General features: G+C 35.1%; 1 protein-coding gene across 3 annotated transcripts in view; it reads left to right on the top strand.

Annotated features, from left to right (window-relative positions):
* The first annotated feature begins 1143 nt into the window (after positions 1-1143).
* Positions 1144-15696, top strand: part of ERCC6L2 (ERCC excision repair 6 like 2) — a 58335-nt gene continuing 43782 nt past the window's right edge. For 2 of the 3 annotated variants that reach the window (XM_087715916.1, XM_014069618.2), the window contains exons 1-6: positions 1144-1678; positions 4502-4926; positions 6784-6903; positions 11805-11998; positions 13078-13239; positions 14185-14392. In XM_087715916.1, the coding sequence (XP_087572042.1) occupies positions 4573-4926; positions 6784-6903; positions 11805-11998; positions 13078-13239; positions 14185-14392 (1038 nt within the window). In that variant the 5' untranslated portion in view covers positions 1144-1678; positions 4502-4572. The remainder of the gene's footprint in view (positions 1679-4501; positions 4927-6783; positions 6904-11804; positions 11999-13077; positions 13240-14184; positions 14393-15696) is intronic. The other variant, XM_014069620.2, reaches the window with a different exon arrangement.

Raw genomic sequence — 15696 nt, 5'->3', positions numbered from 1 at the left:
TTCTAATAAGGAGTTTAGCTTCTCTCTCTTGAAAATGTAAGCTAGCATAATGCAAGCTAGCTTTAGCTTTCAAACAGTTCATTTAGTGACCAAAGTTACAATGGCATTGAAAAAAGTGACTGATGACCATTTTTCACACTTAGCGACCATTTTTCACACTTAGCAACCGTTGAAGCATCCTCATGGTCACGTGATCAAAATTTTGATGTTTGGCAACAGATTCATATTTATGATGCTTTCAGTGTCCTGGGGTCATGTAATCGCCTTGTGTGACCTTTTGACAAAATATAAAAATTTTAATCAAGCCCCCCCCCCCCCCGCCCCTGGTCAATGGTGTCCCTCTTTACCAATCTGAAAATCTGGTCACCTTATCTTTACTGCATATCCTCTTTGCTGCCCTGGGAACAGAGAAAACCTCACATGCTTCATTTAGTCTCCCCGAGAAATTGGGAAAACTTCTGCTGTTCAGAGTATTATATGAAGGGGGAAATAAACAGATTTGCTTTGCCTGAGAGGCTGCATAGCATTATAAATGTTTACTTTCCTCCAACTTTTATGGTGGGGGGGGGGATGCTGACTCCTGCCGATTGCCAGGATATATTCCTGCAGTTTTCTTGGCAAAATTTCCAAAGCGATTTGCCACTGCCTTTTTCCTGGGGCTGAAAAAGAATGACCTAAGGTCGGTTCTCCATTTGACTTCATGCTTAAAATAAAAGTAAGAGCTCACCGTCTCCTGGTCCCTAGCCTAATGCTTTAAGCTGTATTACAGCTGTATGCAACGTAATTTCATTTTAATATATGCCAATTATTTTACATTCAAAGTGACAATAAAGTTATTCTATTCCATTCCATTCTATTCTATTCTATTTGCACCGAATCGGCTCTCTGTTTCCCCCGCTTGCAGACAAAAATAGATTTTAGAGTCACCTCGATACTCTGAAAAGATTTTCGCTGCCACGGGCGGCCAGTCCCCAGGAAAAGGTTTTAAAAAAAGACTTCTCTGTAGGATGCATCTCCTGAGAAGTGACTCTTTACGATTATACATCTATGGTGATTTCCTTTCGAAAGTAGAGTGGCTCAGCCACCAATAGCCTTTCTTAGAGACCTGATGCCGAACTGAAAGGTACTCTCGCGAGATTTCATCGGCTGCGACTAGATGGTGGTACCGGTAGGAAAGCGGTGGGAAGGGTGGCTTATGGCAATAAAGCGAGCGCCGTTTAGATAGGTTTAAAGTTCTCAAACTTTAAAGAGCCGTTTGAAAGCAGAAATTTTCGCCCGAGGAAAAATATTTCAGAATAGCCAACTTTTAATGCGGAGATCCGGGCAGCATGAGTTTATTTACATGTATCCTAATGTCTTGTTTTGCTTCCGACCTTCTAAACAAATGTCTTATAGGTCTGTGTGCATAAATACACGTGTATGGGGGATTTGCTGCCTTCTGAGTGGACTTCATTCACAAAGTCGGCCTATAAAGCCTCGATGAAGTAAGTCAAAAGATTGGAGATGTCTACCACGTCTCAGTGCGCAGTTTGTATATGATACACATATACAGATGCATTCTTTTCAGAAAGAAAGGATAGGCGACTTGACTCCCAAAATTTATGCCTGAGACATCCTAAAAGGGTACACAGGAACTTGCAAGGATGATCATATCTGACTCCAAAAGTCTGGATAAGCAGTAGGTAGCAGCAGGTAGTTAGAATATTTTTGTGTCACTTTGTCACAATGTTGCCTTATTTGGATGATTGCAGGTGGGAGATGGCAGCTCAAAATCAACTCAAATAAAACCCTAATGCTTTTTAAAATTGCCTTCCTCTGTCTCATACATTGTTTCTTAACCCTAGTGGCTTTAAGATGCGTGGACTTCAGCTCCCACAATTCTTATGCCAACATGCTGGTTGAGGAATTCTGGGAGTTGAACTCCAACCCATTTTTAAGCTATTAAAGTTAAGCCCTGACAGAGTACTGTATAGACACCTCATTATGTCTAAGACAGCAAAAAGAAGCCAATCAGGTAAGCTTTCTGTGATCCTTTAGAAGGGTTTGCTCAACACATTAAACCAGAAACAAATCAATTTTACCTTACTGTGTTGTGCAAGCTACTCATGTGTTGAAGTTTATAATTTAGGTAGGTATTTGGAAACCCAGAAAATTGCATTAGTTAAAAACATGAGCTGTATCATGTGCAAGAACAGGAATTGTATTTTAGGAATATATCCAGTTGAAACAGTATGAATGTGTTATGACCAAATTATCACAATATTGCATGAGTTGCTGGGGCTTTGTTTTCATCTCAGATTCTTTCCCCAAATAGTCTATTAGCTATTGAATAGGTGGCATATAGCTTACTAGCAATTGTCTAGCAGGTGGCAAATTAAATAGAGTTTGGCTTGGTTAGTATTGGATGTGAAACCAGTAGGGAATCACAGGACTGTGGGCAAGATTGGAAAGAAAAAAAAATCTAGAAGGCAGAAATGACTTCTTAAGTACTTACTCATTGCTAGCAAGTAAACAGAAGGCTATGTTGCTAAAGAAGTGAGTTCAGTTTGTGGGTGTCTTTAACTTATTAATCAATGAAGTATTTATGATTGTCTAAGAGTTGGTAGTAATGAGATCTAGGCAGAGTATTAACACAGTAATAGTAATATGATTTTGTAATGCACACAGAGCAATCTTTGATACTTTGAATGTTCTGAAGATTGTTTATAAACATAATTGGCTCTAATTTGGACAGATTTTGCAATTATACAACCCTCTTTCTCTAGTGATATGCATATACAACCCTCTTTCTCTGATGATATGTTCAGGATTTTAATGGCAAAAAGTCAGATGGATTTGCATTGCATTTGCTATGCCCTTTGCCTACCTGTTTTGCATTTTAAAATTTTTTAGTATGGGTTTTGTTTGATCCTTGATGGCATACATATTGTTCCTTTAATTCTCCCCCCCCACGCTATTTTATGGGCATTTGGTGATATATTACTACATATAATTAGGAATATGTGACTTCTAGAGATGAGTTATATTTTATTACTTACCTTGAAAGAGAGAATATAGTAATGCTGGAATCGATGTTTCAATCTTATGTAAGGACATTAGAGATCAAAAGTAAAAGTACAAATATTGCATTTTAATTGCTGTCTAATCATTATTGCATTTTAAATTTCTCATTTAACACAATTAAGACTGAAAATTCCATTGGTAAGCAATGTGTTAATTAAGTGAAACATCATGTATTCTGCTTTATTTGCTAAGTAAATGACCTGGTGTTGTTAAGAGTGACATCACATGATAGGTCCTTTGCAAGTTTCCCTACCAGCTTCTCCATTGACTTTCCTTGTTAGAAGCCTGACCATGGGACACTGCGACAGTTGTAAATGTGTGCTGGTTGTGAAGTGCCCAAATCATAATCACGTTATTGTGGGGACACTCGGATAGCCTTATGTTCAAGGACTGATTGTAAAGCTACTTTTTCAGTGGTGTCATAAGTCTGAACAGTCACTAAACAAGGCAGTTGTTAATTGAGGATCATTTTATTTCTAAAACAAGAGAAAGTCAGGACTCCCCATTGATTTTCTGTTCTTTAGCAAGATAATTCTTTGAAAACTGAATGGGACTTTGAATTCATATTTAGAAATAGAACAGTTGTGACTGGGGACTGAAGGGGGGGGGGCGGAATCCAGAAAAAAAATCCCAATATATCGCCATAAAACAGTAAATTGGACTTCTCCATTCTAATTCTTCATCCACCTTCTTTGCCAGTGATGCGGTTAAGACTAGTTCTTCATAAAGCGCTGAAAACAAAATCCGGTAACCATGGCCTTTGCTGATATCTGGTCTTTTTAACCTGGAAAAAGATTTAAGAGGAACATGGTGGAAATGTATACTATTATGGATGGTGTAGAATAACAGGAGTTTTATTAAAGATGTTAAAGATTAGGGTTAGGGTAATTTTAAATAGAAGTTAAATACATTCAAGCCTTATAAGGTGGTAATTGGCCTACTGTTATTAATGCTTATCTCCAGCAGCCTTTTTACAGCAATTGCTAGGTGTTGTGAGCTTCAGCATCTGTTTGTATTGTATAGAAAAAATAGTGGTAAGTCTTTGGTTGGTAATCTGGTACAATTCTTAAAGTATTTACTCAAAAACATGTTCATGGGCATTTCCACATATAAGAGTATTATATTGAATATTGTCTTTAATTTTATTCTGTGGAATTTATCCCTTGAGAGTTAGCCTTCTTTAAAATAAGTTGAAGATTATGCAGTAAACAAACAATGAGAAATATGCATTTGTCAAATTGACAGTTTTGGTTATTTTAGTGGTTTATTTATTCAAATGTATATCTTGCTTGATCCTTAGCATGGATAATGACAAAAGCTTAGTACTTTGTAAAAACATTTACATTCCAGTGTTATTTTCAGCAAGGATTTCTTTCCAAGTTTTGTTGCATTTTTGTTCAGTCTGAAATGTTATTTTCTTCGCATGTGCTTTTAACAGAGCAGTGGCATGTTGGAGATAGATGTCTTGCACCTTTTCCTGAACTTTGGAAGTTTTGAGATGCTACTATAATGTCTTTTGAAACAAATGGCAATGGGAAGTGTTTTGCCTCAGTTTCCACTGGGAAAAATCAGGAAGAGAAAATACTTACAACCAAACTCTCCCAGATCAAAACAAATAAAACTACAAAGAAGAATTTAATATTCGATGATGAAGATTTGGAAAAGCCTTATTTCCCAGACCGAAGTTTGCCATCACCGACGGTTGCCTTTGAGCTGTCCAACAATGGGGAAGAGGTCCCTTATACCATTAATAGATACCTACGTGATTATCAAAGAGAGGGGGTCCAGTTTTTCCATGGACATTATGTTCGTAAAAGTGGGTGCATTCTTGGAGATGACATGGGGCTTGGGAAAACAATCCAGGTATTTCTGCCTTCTCCTTTTGCTGTAAAAGTCCTGACAATATTTCTCAAATTGAATAAAGCATCCAAATTATTTATTTAGAAAACTAAATTGTGTAGGTCTTCACAGTGCAATCTTAGGGGAAGTGAAGATATAAATGAATCAGTTGAATATGAATATAGTTTTGTTTTTCTTTGTGAGTTTTTTGCTATCTTGTATAGTATATTGCTTCTTGCATTATTTTTGATGGGCGATGAATTAAACACAGCAGTGACAAGTTGGCATAGAGTTTAGGAGAAGCCTTTAAAAGAACTTTAAAGTTTTTTTTCCCTTTTCAAAATATACCATACTGTTTAAATCAAGTAATTGTAATCTTATTATAAAATTTTCTCAGGGACTTAATAAGAACATTAACAGAGAGAAAAAAAAATACTTATATTAGTTTGGTTCTGGATACTTGCATAGTTCTAAGTGGCAGTTTTGATAACTGATTTATAAAAAGCTAAGCATCAACATTTTAATAAATCAAAACTTTACTTTTTCACACAGATCAATATTAGAGATTTTGTATCTTTCACTATTTTGGCTTTAAAAAAAGCCTTATGGAATTGTTTAAAGTTTGATAATTGGAAAGTTGGAAGTATCTTTATTGGCTTTTCCATACTGTTTAAGATACTAAATAAACCTGGAAATCAAACAGTTGATGAAACTGAAATTTTTTAATCACAAGCTAGGAAATGTATATACTATAAAATATAAATTCCATATATTTCTTAAAAATCAAGATTGTTTGCTGCATGCCTTTTTATTCTACCTGTTGGAAATATAATTGCATTATTTCTGGATATCAGTCTTCATAATATATCGCACAAAATCATTATCTGAAGAAAATAGCTTTAATTTATTGTCACATAGGGAAAAATAACTATTATCTCTCAGAAAGATACCGTAACTCATTATGTCCAAGAGAGAACAGTATTCTGTGTGAAATTTAGAGATTAAATTGTATATTGATTTCAATTTACAATTTCATTGTATAATTTACCACACTCTGTTTACTTTGAACGTTCTATAAAAGTTTCTTGCATGATTTTTTAGGAAGCTGTTATAATGAAAAAACAGATTTTGTAGGAAGCTGTTATAATGAGAAAACAGAATTCCTTTGAACTTGGTTGTAAGTTGAAAGAAAATACACATATATTGGCAGGGCAAGTTTCTTTTTAAACATAAGCATTTTTAAATGTGTTCACCTGATTGAAAGTTAAAAGTCTGGTTTTAAGGCAATTTTATGAACTCAATTATGAATAATGCTGCTTTTAAATAGTACAAGAGACTGAAACCAGCATACATATGTGTAGTTAAATTAACATACAGTAGTCTTGCAAATGAACCCTTTTCAATGGGCTTCTGTACTGATGTTGATTATCTTTACATTTTTTGAAGACCAATCTTAACATTTTTTTGCTATCCTGTTTCCCTGAAAATAAGACCTTCCCAGATAATAAGCCCAATTGGGCTTTTGAGCTCATGTGCTAAAATAAGCCCTCCCCAAAAATATTGCAACACAGGAGCAGCCATGAGGTGGTCATGCTCACTGTCTCCTGCACCTCAAAAATAATAAGACCTCCCCGAAAATAAAGCCAAGTGCTTATTTCGAGGGTCAAAAGAAAATAAGACCATGTCTTATTTTTAGGGAAACACAGTATTTGTTCTGGAACTTGATTTTGATTGATGCAAAATATCCTTTTGCCATTTTTCCCATTATCAAAATCCCACTAGTTTGCATTCTTCATATTTGTGGATTTAAATATAGTTGCATATTCATTCATTGCCTGTTTCTGTTCTGTTCTTTGAACATTTCCTCTGTGCTTTCCCTAGGTTATTTCATTTCTGGCTGCAGTGCTAAAGAAAAAGGGAACACGTGCAGATATTGAAAATAATATGCCTGATTTTTTACTACGAACTATGAGAAAAGAAATGTCATCTGTTCCAAAGAAAGTATGCCTTTCATTTAAATACCTTTATATTTGAGTGTCTTGAAAATGTAGTATAATTAATCTTTAACCGGAAAATGAATGACAGTGTTTGCTGAGTAAAATAAAAGATGATTTGTTGAGAGGAAACTCTAATCACTGGGTTTCTATAATCTAGGTGTAAATGCAGAAATTTGACTTGTTTTTTATAATAACTTCAAATAGAAATCGCTTGGTAGGAATGATTAAATTTGCTGCTTGGAAAATAGTGTATATTTCTAGTAAGACTTGAAGAGCATCTAATGGAATTCACCAGTTGTGTTGATTGGATGTTTCTTGCACTATGCTTTCACTTCAGGTGGGCAGTTACTAACTATGTCACTTTCAAGTTCTTGCTTTCTATCCTAACCCCTTTCTAAGATGAGTGGTTACTGATTAGGGGCTGCATTTAATACTTTCTTCTTTGAATTTTTTTTTTCAGTAAAAAAAGACAGAGAGATAAAAATGTCAGGCACAAAAGACCATGTGGTCCACACATAAGAAGATTCAATTAAGCTGATTTATTTTTTAAAAAAACATCCATGAGAATCTTCTCAACTAACACTTAATACCTGCTTAGAATTGGATTAGGACAAACTTAATTCAAGGGAGGTTGTACTAAGTCTGCTTGTGGCTATGTAGGGATTCTAGACTGATACCTCTTTTAACTCCATCCCTCAGATTCCAACACTCCTTCTCCTACAAAAAAATAATAATTGATAGAAACAAACAGACAAGAAAAGAAATTAAACATTGTGTGTCTGCATAAGGAAATATAAGGCAAAACTGATTGACTGAATGTATATGCTGCCTGACTCCCAGCGACTATGGGTAGTTGAAATAAAAATAATAAACATCTACATTCAATATTTATTTTCAGATTACATTAATAAATTTAATTTATTAGGAAAAGATTTGCTAATATATTTAATAAATGTCAATCAAATCTGAATAAATTTAATGTTTATTTAAAATTTTTAAAGCTCTGTGTTGAATTAATTGTTCATCTAAAATAGTGTTTTAGATTTTTAAATAGTACTGAAAGATATTTTAATTTTCTAGTACTCCAAATCTGGCAGCTAATAAAAGCAATTGAATTGAATTTTACATTGCATAAATTTATACATTTATAACAATAGAAGTTAATATATTGTAAAAGATGGATGATTTGTTTCAATTCCTTCAGCAACTTTCAACCAAAAGCCCGGCTAATTGAGCATTTCCAAATAGTTTATCTTTGCCCATTCATTATTTACCACTAGTAGCCTTTGAAACGAACTGTTTTGACAATTGGATTTCCCCATTTTATGTATAAAATGCCCCAGCCCAAATATGAAACAGCTATTTTGAGCATTTTAGAAGCGTTTTCTGCTTGAAAGATAGTGTAGTTAATTCAAGTTCAAAATACTTCTAATATGTTTGAAGCCATTGCTAATATCTCCAAATATTTAAATACCACTATTTGCAACTGTGTACTACATGATATGGGAAGTTTAAAATTTATATGGTACAGTTTTATATAATAAAATGTTGCCTAGAAATTATCTTCATTATTTCCTTTTCCATAGTAATTCTATTAAAGATTACAATTTACAGCAATAAAAATGAAAACTAAAAGAATGAAGTGCAGAAAAGGAAAAAAAGAAAAAAATATAAAATAAAAATAATAATATAATGAAAAGAAATATATAAAGTAATGACTCCCCTCTTCACCATAACATGTAGTAACAAATTTAGTTCCCCATACCTCTTCTCTTATCTATAAACAAATTAATGAAACCTCATAATTCTAGTTCTGATGTCAGCCAAAGTCCACTAATGGTTACCAGAGATAAAAGCATATCTATTTTAATTTTGATCCAATAAATCAGTTTTATATTCCTTCCTTTTACTTCTAATAGTTTTGATCATTAGTCTCTTCAAATAATGTCCTAGAACTTGATTTTTCATTTTTTTCTTTGTATCTTTAAATTTAGTATAGGAAAATTATCAAGGTAATATTCTTGGTTTATTAATTGTACATTCCTTTTCATTATTAAGATATTGGCCCTTTTATCAGTTCAGTGTAAATCTTTTTCCATTTCATTTTGTAGCCTCTCTTTTTTAAATCCACTTTCAAATCAGTCTCAGTCATGTCAGTTAATACTTTTATTTCCTCTTCCATAGCATCTTTTAAACAAAGTATATCAGCAGAGGTTGACATTCTTAAAAGTAACTTCTGAATCCATTGTTCAAAAATGGTCTTAAATATATCAAATGTTAGAATATTTTGTTTCATTCTGTATTAGTAATTTGAATGTGAATGTTCTTCTCCTTTAATTGAAATTGCTATTCCTTCTAATTTCCTCTAATGTCCAATTTTGAAAGATTTTTTTTAAAGAATTCAAACAAAAACATTTTCCCATAAGAAGGATTCTTTATAAGTAATTCCAAAATCTTGTTTCAAATTTACCTCAACCCTTACTTCCATCTGTTTTCTAAAATCAAAGTTTTTGCAGATAATCCTTTATCCAAAATTATTGCTGCTACAATGCCCTTGTGATCATGTAAACAAAATTTGAACTCTTGGCCATATAACTGATGATAGTGATGCTGGAGTAGCTCTGTGGCCTATCCTTTCCCATACCAAGCTACTGGATTCCTTGGGCCTATTTCTTGCTTGCCAAGCAGGTAGTGGGCCTGCTTCCCATCCTATTGGATCCCACATCCTTGGACCTACTTTCCACCCAGGTGGGTCCCTGCAGGCCTTGGGCCTATTTCCCGCTCCTCTGGGTACCACACCCTTCTCCCACTCCCATGGTTCGGGCCACTTCCCCCACCCCCAAAACACCACTTTTGGGAAGAAGCTGCCACTCCATCATGTGGCCTTCCCAAATGGAGATTGTGTGATGGTCCCAGAAGTGGAAATCAATTTAGGAAATTAGACTTACAGAACAAAATAGAATAACAGAGTTGGAAGGAACCTTGGAGGTATTCTAGTCTAACCTACTGCTAGGGCAGGAAACCCTTTACCATTTCAGACAAATAATTGTCCAATCTCTTAAAAATTTCCAATGTTGGAGCATTCACAACTTCTGGAGTCAGACTGTTCCACTGATTAATTGTTCTAACTGTCAGGAAATTTCTCCTTATTCTAGGTTGCTTCTCTCCTTGATTAGTTTCCATCCAATGCAGTATAAGTCATTTCATTATTCAGAAGACTTTGGCAAATCTAGGCTCAATGGCTCTATGCAGAAATATACTGAGGATTAATTTCACTGACATTAACTCTGGCCAAATCTCTTCCTTTTCTCATTTGATTTGAATTTTCTGTTTAATTATTTCTGTTACTTCTCTTGAAACTGGAGAAATCGTTAGCCTCTTGACTTAATGCAACTGAGCTTGCTCATGCAGAAAGGGATTCTCGTACTTCAACTAGATACTGGGTTATTGTGGCAAAGCACTGCCGCTTTTGGGTGGACTAACATCTAAGTGATGCGCTGCAGGCAGCAATGGAAAGAGGAGCTGAAAGAAAAACTAAATTTGGTTGTATTAAAATTAAAGTTAATAGGGATGTTCCTTATCTATGCAATCATTATTTCAGTGGTGTCCTATTCAAAATCATATTTCAGTACTAATTTTGGGAAGGATCTGGAGGCTGTTCCCAAGTCTTCCAGGGATCACGTGTGACTCTGAGCTCTACATAGTGCACCTCACTAACGGTTAAATCTTAAGGTTTCTGTTGATCTCTTCACTCATGCCACTTCATTGTGAAAGCTGGTTGAATGGTTTTCATTTCTGCTTTTGTTTTCTCTCTCCCCTCTTTTCTCGCCCTGTATGCGGTTCTTTATTGTTTTTAATTATGTGTGTGTGTGTGTGTATGGGGTGTGTGTGTTAGGGTACTATATTTTTTTTAAACATTTCAAGATGCTTTTGTTCGAGAAAAAAAACAATAGCAATGAAATGTCTTGTGTTCCATACAAATATTATTACAAAGCGTTCAGTGCCAAACAGGGGCATTATGTTTGAGACATTATAGCAGATATTCTTAGGCACTGATCTAACAAGGATTTATAATAACTTCAATATAGATGCTGGTAACAAAGGCTGACTTGAATCTTACATGTTTGTGAATTGTGGGAAAAATCCCACTTGGTATTTAGGTCTGATTTGCTGTCCAAAATGCCTTCAAAGATTGTTTTTATTGTTAGATCTTCCTTTCCTTAACTTAGCACAAGATAATAACATATATTTGATTCTATTTCTTTTAGATTAAATTAAGTTAATAAAGTTTTAAGAGGAGTTTGATATCTATGTGACCTTTATTTTTATATTGCTCTATTCAAAATAATATTTCAATAGCAATGTGGAGAAGGATTTGGGGACTATTTCCAGAGCTTCTAGGGTCCACATGTGACCCTATGGCTTATTTGATTGTAACTTTATTTCTGTTAGTAATAGGAGCCAAAAAGAATCATTCTGGTCAGAAACAGCCTGGGGATGCTATAATTATGAAAACAACTTTCTGTTGATAGGATCATTACTTGCCAGTGATGCAGTGTAGGGCCAATAGTAACTCAGTAAATCATCCGTTTTTAATGTTGGCTGCCGAAATATAGGGAAAGGAATTGTGCATTTGTTGGATTTAGCTCATGCTGGTAGGTGGCATGTAATTTGATCGTTCTGTGTTATTTAGAGCTGCCATAAAACATACCCTGAACTCCATTTTCAAAAATATTCTTATATCTACATCTTAATAAATGTGCTGTTTTTTCTGAATTTATCTCTCATTTTCGTTGCAACAATTGAAAACTATTTCATTTGAAAATCGTAACAGTGTGAGAATTTTGCACTCTGGATACTTTTTGCTTTATTTATCAGCAGTATCGTATGTTTCTTTTGCTTCAGATTTTCTTGATTGTGGCCCCTCTTTCTGTGCTCTATAATTGGAAAGAAGAATTAGATGTTTGGGGGTACTTCAAGGTTATAGTTCTGCACGGCAGCAGAAAAGAGCACGAGTTAAATCGAATCAAGCTGGGAAAATGTGAAATTGTGCTAACAACCTATGACGCACTTCGCCTTTATTTGAATGAGCTTAACAGGTAACTTTCTGTAATGACTGCTACTGAATATGAAGCTTTAAAAAATAAATTTGGGGTTATCAATTCTTGAAATAGCTAGAGATAAAGGAAAAGGTATGTAAGGAATATAATCATGGGTACACAATGTGTCTGCTGAAATCTATGTGACTTAAACACATGCAGACACATGAAAATGAGTCCCAGAGACTTTCAGATTCCTCATTCCCTCCTCCATACTCCTTCACCCCATTTTTTCTTAAATAGATTCAGGCATTGGGTTCTGTCCTGTTGCAACATGGGCTTCGTTCAACTTCACCCTGAAAGTTAGAAAAATATCAACAGATTTAGAATAAGACAGAATACATGAGTGAACTCTTGTAAAAAAACATGGTCCCCAAAAGCCTACATAGGTCATGGATCAGTAATACTGTGAGGCAGTGGATCCAATCTCTCATGTGGGGGTTTTGTTTTTCACCAAATGCTGCCCTCGAAGAATACCTGTTAGTAGAAGGCAAAGCTGAGAGTTTGCTTTCTGGTCCTCTTTCAGTGACCTATGTTTGTCTGTATTTTCATTTTAGCAGCTGGGCATCCTTCCAAATAAAGCCCTATTTTCCTTCTTAAAAATTGCTTATAGAATATATACGGGCTTTTAAGCCTTAATTATTAACAAAGATATGAGTATTGCCTTAAACTTTTAAATATACACATACATACATACATACATACATACATACATACATACATACATACATACATATATATGAGAGCCACTATGGTGTAGTGATTAAGGTGCTATACTAGAAGCAGAGAGGTCCAGTCTGTAATTTTTCTTTAGACAGAGAAACTGAATGACTGACATTTATCCATAGATTAGAAAAGTGAAAACATATCTATCACGCTGCACTAATTCAGTGTATTAGATTATGGTTCCTATCCTTCAGTAAATAGGGTATCATCCTGCAATATATTGATTCAAGCTATTAATATATATGGCGAATAGGATGAGTTCAGTATGAAAAAAAGGAGCACTAGCTCATTATGATAACTGAATTGAAGGAGAGACTTTAGAAAAATGTTTACCAATTCTTTATGTTTCATAGCCTACAGTGGTCAGCTGTCATTGCAGATGAAGTACATAGAATCAAGAATCCAAAATCTCAGATTACTCAGACAATGAAGGCTCTAACATGTAAAGTTCGGTTGGGACTTACTGGGACAATTTTACAGAACAACATGAAAGAGCTTTGGTGTGTTATGGACTGGTAAGTGAAATAAAATTTAATATTACAAGCACAGATGGAGTGTTTATCATCCTTTCTCCCGCTTGTTTATCTCTACGCACAACAAAGTTCTCATGTATTATGCGTGGCTGGCACTCACATGTCTTACAGATGTCTTTTACAGAGAATTTTGGCAAACCAAAATTTAGTTGTCTATGCCAAGAATTGATAGAACACATATTTCTCATTGTGTGAGTGTGTGTCATGGAACTGTAAAATACAAGCCCATGATAAATGTGCATTTATTACTGTGTAATGTGTGAGATGATTCCTTCAATGCCTGATGTCATTGGTTGGAGGCATTTATATGCTGCTTCACAATACAAGGAAAGAGCAGTCTAAAAACCCAAGTGTATGCCTCCTTCTTTTTGTTAGGGTGTGCAGCACTTCAGTTGTGATGCAGAAAAGGTTCTTCATGGGATGTATAGGCCCACATAGTCCACCTGTTGGAATTTTGTGAAATAAATTTATTTATTTAGAAAATTTATATTGCCACCTTCACAAACATGGTGACTCAAGGCAGCTTACAGGACATAAAAACACGATATAAAAGAAATAAAAATAATAAAATAATCATCACACTCCAGTGACAACACACATTCATACCAGCCATTTAATGGGATTCATTCTGCTGTAGGCTCCCCAGGCCCGCTGGCAGAACCATGTCTTCAGGGCCTTCCAAAAGAGTGTTAAAGTGGGATGCCAGTCTAATTTCAGGAGGGATGATGTTCCAGAGGGAGGGAGCCACTATGGAGAAGGCCCTTCTTATGGTTCCCACATCCCAAATGTATCTCCTTAGGGGATGGGACTAAGGAGTATATCTTACAGCTGGTATATGAAACTCAATGACAACTGTAGTTCTTTCACTCTAGAAGCCTGCTAAAATTAATATCCTGTATAAGTGCAAGAGTTTTCTCTTTCTCTTAGGGCTGTACCTGGGCTGTTGGGTAGCAAAGCACGTTTCAAGACAGAGTTTTCTGAGCCTGTAGAACTTGGCCAGCGGCACACTGCAACTAAAAGAGAGCTAGCCACAGGTCGAAAGGCAATGACAAGGCTAGCTCAAAAACTATCAGGTTATTTCTTAAGGCGTACAAAGGCTCTTATCAGTGACCAGTTGCCCAAGAAAGAAGACAGGGTGAGCTCCATTTATTATCTTGGTTTATTCCTGTTACTGTTGATTTTGTACAATTTATATAGTTGATATGTTAGGGTATCCTACATATGGTGTTAGGGTATCCTACACTGTCCATGTGTAGTTCTATATGATGGGGTATGTGGGGCTGGAGATCCGTGCTGGATTGTAAAAGCACATTTGGAGGTGGGAAACTAGAAAAGGACTTGATTGTTTCCTTGATTGCTGATTTAATTAATATAAATAATTGTAACATTTATAATTGGCTTCAAGAAAAAATGGGTTCTCTTTCCTCTCAAAGGCTATGAGTAACCTAGCCATACTCCAATCCATTTCTTTCTAATATTTGGAGGAAGAACTCTGGAGGTTACTGTGTGGGACCTTATTTTTCTAAGTTCTTCATATGTACCAAGAGAATGTATGATAAAAAAACATTATTTTTTGTGTGATGTTACCAGTAATATTCTTTGACTTGGAAGACAGAGGTCTTTGAATACCTGAATTATAGATGCTATCTCTGTGAAGGTAAAACTTTTGAGTAGGGAAACTAGAGAAAGGGAACATAATTGTTTGTGGAATACATGACATATTGCTAAATGATATTCTGGAGGTACAAAGCCTTTATTTTCCTGTCACTTTTTAAAAAAAATCTGGATACTACTTTCTAATCACTTTTTTTATGGAAAAGATATTTTCCAATTTCTTATATATAGTCTCCAGTGCTGGGATTTTCCAATGTTTTCCCATCAAAGTACAAATCACATCCAACTCTGCTTAGCTTTTACAAAATCATCCATAGTCAGCTAGCTGTTGCTGTTTGATACAAATGTTTTATCAAACGTATTTACATAAGTGCATTTTCAGCCTTGCAAGGATTTGGTCTGTGTCACAGTGATATCATTAAATGGTATGTTATAAAAACAGAATTCCAAACACTTTGTTTTGCAGAATCTGGATGAATTATTAGCACCTACCTTTGCCCTGTAGTGGTTATCAGGGACTTTCAGCAATGTGCACACAATTTCTTTGTTATATTAGATTTCTATAGTGTTATTGAAAATAATGAATGGAAGTTCTGCACCCATTCTGAAAATTACCCAAGTGATTGTTGCAGTTATTGTCCCTGAAAATTCTGAGGGCATTATTCTCCTCTTGATGACTTCTTTGAAACAAGTAGGGATTTGGACTTACTTTGGTTCTTTTATATCTTGGGACATGAATCTTCCATTCCCACTGCTCATTAAAATAAACTTGTCTGTCTTTGTCATGGAAGTTCATGTATTGAAATAGCTATTGACTGAAGGGCT

The sequence above is a fragment of the Thamnophis sirtalis genome, unplaced genomic scaffold (assembly GCF_051295495.1).
Source record: "Thamnophis sirtalis isolate CommonGarterSnake01/CBP01778 unplaced genomic scaffold, rThaSir2_p1.2 scaffold_5, whole genome shotgun sequence".
In the NCBI taxonomy this organism is placed as follows: domain Eukaryota; kingdom Metazoa; phylum Chordata; class Lepidosauria; order Squamata; family Natricidae; genus Thamnophis; species Thamnophis sirtalis.
This window is presented reverse-complemented; position numbering and strand designations above follow the sequence as displayed.